A 13374-nucleotide genomic window follows, 5' to 3' on the forward strand; every position below is an offset into this window, starting at 1 on the left:
CCTTTGAGGAAGGAGCCCTGATTGAGCCACTGTCGGTGGGGATCCATGCCTGCCGGCGAGCAGGAGTCACCCTGGGCAACAAGGTCTTTGTATGTGGAGCTGGTAAGTAACTGGTGACACCCTTGTTACGGGAGTCTCGACTGGGAATGCGGGACTCCTTTGCCATCCCCTCTCCCTCCAAGGTTGATTCTGGAATCTTTCTGGGCAGGGAAAGATAATAGTCTTCCATTTCCTCAATGAACAGAACTTTTCAAACTAAACTAGCAACCACAGACATGGTGATAATTTAGATTATATATCCTAAGCAACACAGCCTATTCTCTTCCTTACAAAAATTAACCTTGGGATGATTATGAACTGTACTTTTCGTGGTGAAGGAAAGGCACATTCAGGGTCTTATAAGTCACGCCCACTCAGTTCATGAATGAGGTAGACCCTACCCAGGGCCAGTGGGAGGAGAGCGTCCAGCCCACCACGGACCAGCACTCTGCCTGCACATGGGGTGCAGCTCGTTGCCTTCTCATCGGCTCCCAGCCACCCAGAATGAGCCCCCCTACCTCAGAAGCGATCAGTCTAGGCTTCTAGCAGCTGCCAACCCAGACAGAAAGCTGGGTTCGAGGAGAAGGAGGGCAAATGAAGAGAAGGCGTGATCTGGTGTTCCCCAGGTGCATTTGTAAGTGGCATTTTTTGGCAAGGCCAAATAAGTGAGCACAAGGCTGAGGGTACAAAATAAAGCTTCCACGGTGGGGGCAAAGCTATCTGTAATAGCTTTTTGCCATGGAAAATAAGTCACACACACACACACACATGCAAATTTACCCATCACCCATCAGCCTAAGAGAAACACGGTTGGCATCTTGGAATAAAATCTCAATTCTTTGTACTTTTTCTTTAATGAAATCATGCTGGATATATGCCTGATTATACCTACTCTTTCCCCACCCCCCACCGATCAATATATTGTAAGCATTTTTTCATGTCAAATTATAAATAGTTAAGGCACAATTTTAATAGTTTCATTGAAGGATTCCATTGTGGACAATTCAACTATTTTTCAGTTTAAGGTTTTACCTGGGTTTTTTTCCCTTGGTTTCTTGAGAAGCCAACAAAATTGTCTTCAAAAAGGCTTATTAAAAAAAATTAAAAACGAGGGGGAAAAGCCAGTCCCCAAAGAAGTTCTGTATCGCCTCATTCTATAGGTTCAGATTGTATATGAAAACTGTAGCGTCATCCAGGACAGATGATTAAGGAAGAAAGGGAGTTTCCAAGCTAGGTCTTGGACAACGGCGCCGCGTAGACCAGCCAGCGGGGGCAGCGCAGGGAGCTGGCTTCCTTAAGGACTCCTTCCAGGGTGACCCTCAGAGGGCACCTAGAATAGATCTCATAGTGGGTTCTCAAGAAGGTGGGCATCTAAGAGAGAGGAGAGGAGGGAAATGCCCAGAACGCCAGCTTTCTTGTTCTCTGAACAAATAGACATTTCCTTGAATCTTCTGGTGCGTTGAGCTTATTCCCCAAGCAGTGTCCAAGAGTGAATGAGACATTTCTAACTCCAAGGTATGTAAGGGATTCAAGGTATATAAGGCTCCCATGGAACCCAGGACCCAGAGCATGTTTCATGCAGAGGATCAGCTCACCGTGCATTATTGGCCCACACATGCATTCTACAAGCATCACTATGTGACAGTCTCACTGCATACCAGGCTTTGGGGTAACTGCTAGAGATGCCTGAAAGACATGGTTCCTCTCCTTGGCCTGGGCAGGATACTAAATATGAAATAGTTCACAAGTCTCCCATTTTCTGCTTTGCTTAGGGCCCATCGGACTGGTCACTTTGCTTGTGGCCAAGGCAATGGGAGCGGCTCAAGTGGTGGTGACTGGTAAGGAGGTTTTCTTCTGTTTGAATCTCTTCAAGGAGGAAATTGCCGGGCCTATGGTTTGGGCCAGGGGCGTGCGAACCATCTCCTTTGTGGGATACTGGGCTCCTCAAGGATCGCCTCCACCCACCAGAATTTAAAAGCTCACTAGGGAGCGACCGAGGCAGACTCAGGAGGAGGGCCTATTCCGGTTTCTCCTGAGGGGCGGGGGCAGAGGATGGGGTGGAGGGATTGTTATAGAGAAGGGGACCTGCCTCTTTATATGGGGACCTCAGATGCCCTCAGGTATACCTAGGAGATATTGAGGGTTCGGTTTCTAGATCTGTGCAATAAAGTGAGTCACATTATCTTTTGTGTCCTGGGCCTATGAAAGTTTTATTAACGCTCTACTGCGGGCTATTATGTCTGTAGTAAATAAACGATCTGGCTTGCTGCCATCAAGTCAGTCCTGAGTCTTGGTAACACGAGGGGCCGGGAAACTGCTCCTGTGAGTTTCCAAGACGGTAGCCCCACAGCTGCGGTCAAACAGCTGACCTTGCAGTTAGCAGCCCAACACAGAATAGCATCACGAAAACATTTGAAACATTGTGAGAACTGCGGACACGTGGCAGAAAGGCATGAACTAAGCAGAGTCTGTTGGGAAAGGGCACAGATGGCCTTGTTCAACACAGGGTTGATGCCAACCTTCAATATGTAAAAAAACAAAACAATTATCTTCAAAATGCAATAAGATGGAGTATGCCTACACTGTCCTTTTAACTCTAAAAATGGAGAGCCCCGGAGAGCCTGCTTTTGGTACCTTGGACCAAGCCTGTGGGGGCAAGAGGGCGTGCTTGTGTGTGTAAAGTGGAATGAACGGCGTGGTGGCATGGGGGTGGGGAGTTGTCAGGTATGTAAGGTGGGGGGGTCTGTGCAAGAAGCCCTGGTAGTTCTCTCGGTTAAGCGTTGGGCTGCTAACCACAAGGTTGGCAGTTCAAACCCCAGGCACACCTCCAGAGAAAGAGGAGGTTAACTGCCTGCCCCCATAAAGATGTGCAGTCTGGGAAACCCTCTCGGGTGGAGCTGATTCGGCATCTACTTGACGGCAGCGACAGGGGTGGGTGAGCAAGGCTCTTGGTGCGTGTGGGAGCTGTGGGGCAGCCTTTCTGTGAGGCTGAGTATGTGTGCGGAGAGGTGTCTGTGACCATGTGTGCATATGTATGTATGTATGTGTGTGGTAGACTTGTCTGAGATGGATGGATGGAGATGGGGGATTATAAAGAGCTGAGCGTGTATACAGGAGAGAGCGGCTACAGTGATGTATAGGATCTGGGAGAGAAGCGTGTCTATGTGAAGGGGTGGGGGTAGGGGGAGCGTGGAGATGTAGAGAACTCTGTTGGCATCAGAACCTGCCCTTCCATCTTATTTTTCCCCTCATCATCTCTCCAGCTTCTCAGTTTGAAAGAAAACTTGTTTGGTTCCTCTTTAGACCTGTCTGCCTCTCGCTTGGCCAAAGCCCAGGAAGTCGGGGCAGATCTCACCCTCCAGGTCTCCAAGGAGAGCCCCCAGGAAGTCGCCAGCAAAGTGGAGGGTCTGCTGGGGTGCAAGCCGGAAGTCAGCATCGAGTGCACAGGGGCCGAGGCTGCCATCCAGGCGGGCATCTACGTGAGTGGGAGGGGAGGGGGCTCGGGCTGGCCGGGCAGCTTTGGGAACCCCGGGTCGTGGGCAGGGAGCAGAGTAGAAAGGGGGATTTCTGGCGCCAAGCTTCCCACTGACTTGCTCAGTGAGCTCAAACTGAACTATTCTCTTACCTCTCTGTAGAGACAGTCGTCCTTGCCTGTGTCCCCCTCAGTGTTCAAATGAGATCCTAGGTATGCAGGGGGCCTCGTTAGGATGGGAAGCGCCTCCAGTGGGCTGTATGTGGGAGCAGCCAGAGGGGATCTGCGAGATCCTGCAAGCAGGGCGCCTGCAGAAAGGACCCAGAGGAACAGGGAACTGGGGCTGCGCGTGGGAATTCCCATGCTTGTTTTATTGAGGAAAACTGCCGTTTTGGAGTCTACGATTCAGTCACAAAGGCGAGGTGATTGCTCAGAAGACTGCCGGCTTCTCCCAGATAAGCTGCCAACGCCCCATTCGTCCTGACCCACAGCGCTTCTTGGAAGTGGGCAGGGAATTGAGGAAGTGGCGCAGCTGATCAAAGTATGATGGAAAGAGGGAGCGAGGGAATTCCTAGGTTCCGCATCCTGTCGTGTGCCAAGTCTTCAGTGAGGTACTTTATAACGATGACAGCCCCCTCATCCTTCCCCAGGGCACTGAAAAGTATTGACCAGTTTCCCTATGGACAATACCTGAGTCCCGGAGCTGGTAAGTGGCCAAGTCAGGCTGCAGCCCAGCCTGACCTGACCCCAGAGCCTGAGATTCCCCTACACCCACTTCCCCTTCTCTTCAGGAGCAGAGGGCCAGGCCTGGGTTACTGTGTTGCAGGGAGGGGCCTGTAGCCACCCCCAGGGACTCCTGCCCCTGTCCTGTAACTGCTTCCCCACGATGCCGCTGACTTCCTCCTTCCTTCTGAGCCAATGCTGATTCACACACCCGGGCACTTGGCACCACACAAACCATTCTGGGGGACCATGCCTCCTCAGGCTAGGTGGCTGCCCGACCCTCCTTCTCCCTGGGCATCTGGGGACCATGCAGTGGTGGGAGGCAGGGAGAAGCACACACCACCGTTTCTCTGTCCTGAGCATCAACTAAAGTCAGCCAGTTCCCAGTGCCAGGGTCTGAGACTGACCACCAGGTGGGAAGGGTCACATTTGACCCCTGCTGTGCTTCGGGGACCCTGCTGCTTGCCAGCCTTCACGCTGGGCACTGGGGGCTGTGAAAACGAGGAAGTGGGGGCGGGGTCCTCTGTCTTTGAGGCAGCCTGAGCCGAGGTGTCTGAACAGCATGACTTCCAAAACGAGACTTGCCTTCCTTCCCTGCCCTGCCCTGAGGACTCTGGGGACAGTGGGCATCTCTTGCTGTGGGTGGAGGGGCTCCAGCAGCCAGGCTGTCGAGCGACAGGTGGGTGTGGAGGATGAGTCTGAGGATGTCACCAGCCCTGACGCAGGTGCCCCTCCTGAGGCGGGGAGCAGAGCCATCACGCATGGCAGGCACTGCAGAATGCTCCAGGCTGCCGTCCACCAACAGGCAGGAGAAGCGGAGGCACTTCCTGATCCGGCCGTGATGAGAACGTGCTCAGCAGGCGACGTCGGGTGCTCTGGGGCAGAATTGCTGTGTGTTCCTGGTGCCGCGGCCACACCCGCACCATGGTCAGCTAGAGGGAGCATGCTTTTGCCCCATGTGCAAACAGCTGGCCTGGCCAGGTAGAGACCGCTCCTCTTCGTCGCCAGACAGAGAGGAATTTCTGATGAGAAAGAATGATTCATAGAAAATCTCTCAATCGACACGACTGTGCAGCACATTCCAACTGTAAACAACCGCCCCTCACCCCCACCCCCAGTTATCAAAATGGGGAGAGTACCATTTTCTATTTGGGAGATCCCATCCCCGTTACCGACAGCATAGTGTCCTTCCGAATGAGGAGCCCGGCCGGCAGGGAAGCATCGGAAATCAGCCTCCTACTGCTCCGGCCCCGAGTGCTGCCTCTTGCTCACCGCATTGCACGGGGGATCCTTCACCTCGGGGGGATCCTTCACCTGGGGCTGCGGACTGTACAGTTGTCTTGTGGTAGATCCACTCTCCAGCCTTGAGAACCGTCTGAGTGAGTGCTTACCACTAATGATGGCTAGCGTGGAGGCTCTGAAGGGAGGGCATGCACACCTTTCTGTCTCTCACAACATCCGGCACCGGATCTTCAAAAGCCTCCAGAGCGGACAGAACCCCCAGGTAGAGGATGTGGACATTGCCAGGAGAAATCTCCCTGTCAGCCCTGGCTCTCTCCAAGGAGGGGCTTCATAAGACAGGAAGGCAGAATTCATGATGGCTAAGACTACTGGCGCAAAGTCTTTGGGGCACGAAACCTTTTTTTTTTTAATTTAAAAGATCATGTTATTGGGGGCTGCTACAACTTATAACAATCCATCCATCAATTGTATCAAGCACATCTGTACATTGTCAATCATTTCTAAATGCCAGCCTGCATGTTTAAAACAAGATTGAAACCCTAGCCTTCTAATACCACAACATTGAAAGGACCCCTCCCCGTTTATATAGAGCTTGACGGTTCCTCATTTACCTCCCCACTAGGGATCTCAGGATGGTCCTTTGAGATTCGATTCAGAGTTCTCTTGCAGAGGGGCACCTGGAGGAGGAACTGGGCTGAGATGTGGAACTGGCTGGAGCCAGTACCTGGTAATGAATTAGCAAAACCCCGGAAGGTGCCAGGGCACTGCTGGATATTCATTTTGTCTAAGGAAGATTCTCGTTTGAGGCCCCAATGATATTTGTCTCAATGTTGGAAGAGACTCCTTCATCTCCATTGACAAAGTATATCATTTTAGCAGAACCCATGGTGGGCTGGTAGGTTAGGAATTGGGCTGCTAACTGAAAGGTCAGCAGTTCAAACCCCTCAGAGGAGAAAACCAAGGGCCAGCTGTGCTTTGTCCGATATGGGTCGCGATGAGTTGCCATCAACTCAATGGCAGTGACCTTTTTGTTTTGCTCCTTCAGGATTTTAAAAGGAAGCATTGTTTATTCTGCTGTTTCATTGCCTAAAATGTTAGAGGCCAGCAGTCTAGAATCTTTCCTCCCCCTTTAATTTCCTTGCTTTTTTTTTTTCACACCCACCTCCCCACCCTTCCTTGCTTTTAAAAAACTTTTTACTGTGCATTAGGTGAGGGTTTACAGAGCACATCATCCGATTTACATCTGATATTTCATACACCTCTTTTGCCAGCTCACCTGGTACAATATCCTCAGTGCCCGTCACCTCCTCCTCCGGTCTCTTGTTTCCACTCTTCCTTTCCCCCTAGCCCTCTGGCCTGGTTTGCCCCTTGGGTGAATGCTGCCCTGGTGGTCCCAGGCGGTTGGTTTTTCTACTATGACAGTGAACTCGGTTGCAGACCTGCAGGATGGCCAAGCGCCCTAGTCTTGTTGGTCTCACTAGTCTGTCTGAGCAGTATACCTGGTCTCATTTATGATTTTTGAGTTTTGGGTCCACTTTATCCAGGGCCTTCTGATGGGATGCTTTTTCAGAGCAGTTGGCAGTGGTAGCCGGCCACCATCTAGTTCTTCTGGTCTCAGGGTTAATGGAGACTGATGGGTGTGTGGCCATTTTGCTTCCATATTGTTCTCACCACTCGTCCTTATTTGAACAGGGAGAGACTCCTTTCCGGTACTGGATTATGAGATACTCACCTAATGCAGTTTGGACACCTTTGTGTGGCTACGGCGTGGTATCGGGAGTGGGAACTCTGTCTTATCTTTTGAATGCCCTTGTTTTCACCCCTCTTCAGGCAACACGTTCGGGAGGCACCCTGGTGCTTGTGGGTTTGGGCCCCGAGATGACCACTGTGCCCCTGGTGCACGCAGCCATCCGAGAAGTGGACATCAAGGGCGTGTTTCGCTACTGCAACACGTGAGTGGGTCATGGGTGAGCCAGGGGTGGTAAGTGGGCAGCAAGGTGAGGGCAGGTCCCTGGGGCTGAGACTCTGCCTGTTTATTCACTGACCACAGTGACAGCTCGGAGATATGATAGGCATGCAGAGGGGAAACACCCACTCTAGCTGAGAGGTTGGGAAGACAAAGATGGCAGGGGGAGGGGAGGAGGGGGGGGTGGCTGAGGCATTTTCTCTTGTTGGACGGCTACCACACATCCCTCAGACCCCGCTCTTTGATGTAAGTGGCCAGATCTCTAAGGGAGCCAGGAGACAAAAAATAAAAGAACCCAGTCTGTTGGATTCCTCTCCTGAGCCCCCGGGCCACCTGGGAAAGTCAGAGGGTCTTCATTCACCCTGCCCCGTCCTCTCCCTGGCTAGGGCCCTCTGTCTGGGACATCCGTCCCCACCAATGCCCCTTTCTCCTAGCTGTAGTCTTAAGTCCATTCTCTCAGCACAGGCCTGGTTTTCCAGCAAATTCTCCGGAGCTCGAGTGCTGTGGTAGGTGGGGCTGGATTGTCCTGGGGTGCCTCCCGGAATTTTATCTGCCTTTTCACGCTGGCTGCCTTGCGCCTTATGCCAGTGCTGAAAGAATTCTAGGCTTCATCAAAGACACTGGGGGTGGAGGGGCTTTTGGAAGCACGCTCTGTATGTCTAAGTCACAAGTCATAAGGTCATCTTCTCCATGACTGGTCTGTAAAACCAGCCTTGCGGAACCACAGTGCAGTTCCTAAGTCTGGCCAAGTTGGTCCTGCACTTGGTAATTTGGGGGGCCTGGTTCTTTCCCTCCTGCCGGTTCAATGCAGTTGCTCATGGTCTTTTACAGGTGGCCCATGGCGATATCCATGCTGGCATCCAAGTCCGTGAACGTTCGGCCCTTAGTCACCCATCGGTTTCCCCTGGAGAAAGCTCTGGACGCCTTCGAAACATCCAGAAAGGGAGTGGGATTGAAAGTCATGCTCAAATGTGACCCCAATGACCAGAATCCCTGATGTTAATTGGGGCTCTGCCCTCATCCTCACCCTGTCAGCTTTGGGGGGTGGGGGGACTGAATGACGGGACAGAGGTGCAGTGGGGTGACTTTGATACAGAAGTTTCTTTTGAATGATAAGAACCATTAAAATAATTCATGACAAACAGAAAGCTCTACACAGAGGAGGAGGTGTGCCTTAAAAACACAAATGGGTTGGGGGGGGGACACAAATGGGGATCATCTGGGGGAGCGTGTATCCGAATGAGCTGTTGGTGCTGAGCAAAGTCCAGCCGGCAGCACAGAGCTTGGCAGGCAGGTCCCCCTGGAGCAAGGTGGTGGGGCACGGATGGAAATCCACCGCTGGGTGCCTGGCTCCATCTTGCTGGGGACCAGGTGGAGGGTGGGGGTGGGCTGTGAGTCCCAGCGTCATCGGGACCTACATGTCCCAGAAGCTGACTGGCAACCGTTGGCAGACGCCTGACCATGTACGTGCACAGCACGGCGTTTCTGGAAATAAGGGGTACTGGACTTCAGGATAAAAGGAAAACAGAAAAAGGGACTGATCTTTCCAGGTCTAAGATAATTTAAAACTCAATCAAACAAAGAACACCAAACCGCAGGTCAGAGCAGTTGACTGCCCCAGATGTAAGAGCCTCCTCACCCCCTGAGAGGATGGCCGCTTCAGTTCCTCAGAATCCCACGTTTCATTCACAGGGTGAAGAAAGTACTCCCCACCTGCACGCGCTGGCCAGCTCAGTTCCGGGCAGCCTCTGTGGAGGCCCCTGTCACTGGGCACCAGGAGAGCCCTCCCTAAGGTAGTCCCTGGGAGACTGCCAGTCCCCACTTTGACATGCCCAGCAGGGTTTGGTCCGGTGAGCTTAGCTTTCCTACCCCACCGCATTAGCTTCCCATCCAGGGCTCTTGTTTAAACTCATGGACAAGTACACCCACTTCATTCCAGCCGTTTTCTTTTCTTTAAATACTTTCACTGGGGCTCTTACAGCTCTCATCACAATCCATGCATTCCTCCAGTGTGTCGGGCACGTTTGCACATATGCCGCCATCGTCATTTTCAAAGCATTCTCTTCCCGCTTGAGCCCCGGATAGCAGCTCCCCATGTCTTCCCCCGCCCTCCTTCAGGAACCCTTGATAAGTTATAGATTATTACTTCCATATCTTACATCATCCTCCCTCGCCCCGTCACTCATTTTCCATTATTGTCCCCCTGGGAGGGGGTTCTAGATTGATCCTTGTGATCAATCTCCCCTTTCTCCCCCCACCACCCCCTATAATCCTACTGGGATCTCTACTCTCCTTGTTGGCCCTGAGGGGTTTATCGATCCTGGATTCCCTGTGGTGTGAGCTCCTATCTGTAGCTGTGTGCATGTTGTGGTTGAATCCGATTTGTGAGGTAGAGTTGAGGTCATGAGAGTGGGTGAAGGGAGCACCAAAGAGCTAGAGCAAAGTTGGGTGCTTCATAGGTGCTGTACTGCCCCCTGACTGGCTCTTTTCCCTGTGCATTCCGGCCATTTTATTATTTATTTTTTCTGGCCATTTTAAACAGCAAACCTGTCCCTTCCTTATAACTGGTGGAGACTCTTGGTCTCTTTCTGTTTGAATGACATCTCTGGTTCTTATTTTAATGGTGGGGTCTCTGTCTCCGATTTGGCTTTAAGTCACCCTGTGCCCACTTGTGACTTGGAGACTGTTTATCAAGAATGAGGCTATAGCAGCACAACACAGCTCCGGCTGCAGCCTTTCATCTCTCACCTCCCGTCCGGGTCGACGATGGGCCTGAAAGGCTCTGGTTCTCTTGGAATGAAAAAGGCTGGCCAGAGCCGGGAATTCCGCAGGCTCGGGACATAGTTCTAACGGTGATGTCTGGGTGGCTGCTGCCCCCTCTGTTGGGAGGAGTGGACTTAGGCTCCCCATTTCAGAGAAGGAAGAATCCCAGGGTTTTCCAAGGCGACAACATGTTCTGTGTCCAATGTCATTTCACTGATTTCCAGAAATTGACGGTAGGGCCATCTAGCCGTGGGAAAGGGGGGGCAGACACAGGCGGAAACAGGCGAAGTCAAGTACTTTCCTCAGGGTCACCTTGTTTTCAGTCTCCCACGAGCTGCAGGAGGGCCGGCTCTGCCCTCCACACCCACTGTACACAACGCACACTTGGGCTTTTGTCTCTGGATCCTGGTTAGCCAGGACCAGGCTCGCCAGCTGCCCCCTCAGAATTCCCCTCCCGGATCAAAGGTCCCTCTAACGGAAGGAAAAGGCCTTGTTCCCTTCTAGAGGGAAGACTTCTAATAAAGATGCCGCCGCCACCGAAAGTGATGAGCCGTTGTGTGCAGCTCACCGTCTCCTTTCTTCCTCTGGGTCAGCCGTTCTCAACCTGTGGTCCAGATTTCTTTGGGGGTGGGAAGGGCCGAACGACCCTTTCGCAGGGGCCGCCTAAAACCACCGGAAAAATACACATTTCCGATGGTCTTAGGAACCGAGACACCGCTCCTCGATCGATCTCTAGGCCGGTCCGCCCACATGCAGGTCCACCCACAGACTGCCCTCATGAAGACTTGCCCGTGCTACACCATGCTTCAAGACAAGGCATTTAGTTGTCATTAGAAATAAACATTTCACAGGAGAGAGTGGCATGTTTTTGTGATTCTTCACTGCTTTCAGGATCGATGTGTAACAATGAAAACACATCCTGCAGATCAGATAATCACATGATGGTTCTTAACAGTAGCAAAATGACAGTGATGAAGGAGCCATGGAAATAATTTTATAGGTGGGGGTCACCACAACATGACCTGTGTGAAAGGGTTGCGGCGTTAGGAAGGTGGCGCACCACTGCTCTTAGTGGTTTGGGGTGGGGTGGGGGTGGCACAGGGCCTGAAAGGGCCTTAATGGCATAGGTGGCGGGGATGCTGGGAGAGGTCACGCACTTCTTAGCTATGCCTGAGTTCGCTACTCTTAAGTTAGCCTCTTGGGGCTTCTGTTTCTCTGACTTAGATGGGCTTGGTGATGGCCCCTGCTCGCCAAGAGTGCAGAGGAAGTGGGGGGACAGACTCCAGTCCAGAGGATTCTCCACAGTCCCAAAGCCCCAATGGAGCGCCCAAGCCACCTTGGTGTTTCCCAGCCTCCCCAGCAGGGACAAGAAGGGCGGTGGAAAGGGAGGGCAGTGTGGTGACTGGTCACGGAGCCCCATGCTGGTGAGCGGGCCCAGGGAGTAGTAGTGAACTGATAAGGAGGGCTCCCTGCCCTCCTTACTGAAACTGTTCAGCCCACTGCTTGGAAGAAGCTGTAGGAAGGTCATGCTTACATTCCTCAGCTATCTCTGCCTTCACGAAAACTCAATATTGATCAGTTTGACTGACTCAGTCCCGGAACCAGCTTTTCCCTAAAAGTGCTCCAACCTGGGGAAGTCCAATGGCCTTTGTGTGCTCCATCACCAGTGCCTGGCACCTCGTATATTTTCAGTAAACACCCAGGGGCCCCACCCTCCTAGACTGGGTGGGGTGGCGCGTAAGGGTGAAGAAGGGCCCTGCAGGAAGTCTAGAAGGGAGAGGGAGAGACCTCACCTGGGAAAGGGGGCAGCTGGAGGCCCCGACATCTCCCTCTCTTTGGCAGGTGCCAGTGTGGGACCACTCTTCCTGGACTCCAACCCCGGACTCTCCAGCCACCTGCCCATCCTAAGTCATCCTAAGGCCCTTCCCCCCTCAGTGCCATCCTGGCCCTGCTCCCCCACTGCTGCTTGCTCTGCTCTCCTCAGGAGAGCAGTGGAGGTCGGTGGAGAAGCTGGTGAGGCCAGAGGGAAATCGTTGGGGTTTATTGACTCTCCCCTGCTTGTGACGTCGGCCCAGAGACAGGGAAGCAATCTTGTCTTGGCAATCAGCCAGGACCTAAACTGGGCCTGCCGATCGATCGATCGACCGATCGGGTTAAGGCCCCATCCCTGGGTCTTCCCTGTCCCTCTCCACTGCCCCAAGGGCTTGGCGGGTGGGGTGCTCGTGGAGGAAGCAGAATGGAGAAGGGGTGACAGTACAGTGGTTTGGCGGGGAACCCATCACCTTGGAGAAGCACCCCAATAACACTGGATGGTACACTTGAAAATGACTCGCTGTGACAAACTGTTACATCATTCACGTTTTGCCACAATAAAATTTCTAGCATCAAAAATGAAAGGCACGTTCCATGTCCCGCACCCCCAGAGGCCAGGAACAGTCTAACTGCACCTGGGCCATCCTCACGCCCAGCCCTGGCCGAGCTTGTCTCCTGGGCACCTGGAAGTGGGCATAGGTGTGCAGCTGGTGCTGCACTGCTCTGTGGGTCTAATCAGGAGCTGCTCAGAGGGAGTGGTGGGGGTGAAGGGCGCCTCTGTCCTCTGGGTCTGGGCCCCATCAAGTTGATGGACATGTTGTAAAGGATCTGATCCCAGCGAGCCCTGGCTCTATCTAATCTCATGCCACTAGCTTCCAGTCACCTCTCCAATCCAGCCTTAGTTTCCTCCTCTGATAATGGGAGGGTTAGTCCAGACCATCACAAGGGCTCTTCTGGCACTGGCCCTTTGTAGGGTTCCCAACTCTGCGGAGGACCTGGGAGTGAGGACCCCTGGTGGGTATTCCCTAGGATGGCGGTGTGAGGGGCTTTCTCTGGTTGCGTGCCAGTCCTGTGTATGTGCACATGCGTGTGAAGGGCCTTGCCAACACTGGATGGTACACGTGCAATGGTTAAAATGGCATGTTTTATATCGTATGTATCTTTCCACCGTGAAGAAAGGTAAAAAGATGGTACCACCCTTTTCTCCTTGGTCCTGAGAGGGCACAGCCCAGAGCCAGGCCTGGGCCCTCACTGATCGAATGTTGGGAGGGACCTTTGGACAGACCCCATGAGGTAGGGTTAGCCTCCCCTGGCCCGGCACCCTGGTTCTCTTGGAATGAAAAAGGCTGGCCAGAGC

The 13374-nt window shown here is 52.8% G+C and overlaps 1 protein-coding gene across 1 annotated transcript in view; it reads left to right on the plus strand.

Annotated features, from left to right (window-relative positions):
- The window catches only part of SORD (sorbitol dehydrogenase), a 32813-nt gene extending 24223 nt beyond the window's left edge, over positions 1 to 8590 (plus strand). Inside the window, exons 6-10 of the mRNA XM_045286460.1 lie at positions 9 to 102; positions 1812 to 1877; positions 3343 to 3518; positions 7307 to 7428; positions 8274 to 8590. Coding sequence (XP_045142395.1) covers positions 9 to 102; positions 1812 to 1877; positions 3343 to 3518; positions 7307 to 7428; positions 8274 to 8439 — 624 coding nt within the window. The 3' untranslated portion in view covers positions 8440 to 8590. The remainder of the gene's footprint in view (positions 1 to 8; positions 103 to 1811; positions 1878 to 3342; positions 3519 to 7306; positions 7429 to 8273) is intronic.
- Positions 8591 to 13374: the final 4784 nt, after the last annotated feature.

The sequence above is a fragment of the Echinops telfairi genome, unplaced genomic scaffold, assembly GCF_000313985.2.
Source record: "Echinops telfairi isolate 266 unplaced genomic scaffold, ASM31398v2 ScPeMD7_8;HRSCAF=38, whole genome shotgun sequence".
NCBI classification, from domain to species: Eukaryota; Metazoa; Chordata; class Mammalia; order Afrosoricida; family Tenrecidae; genus Echinops; species Echinops telfairi.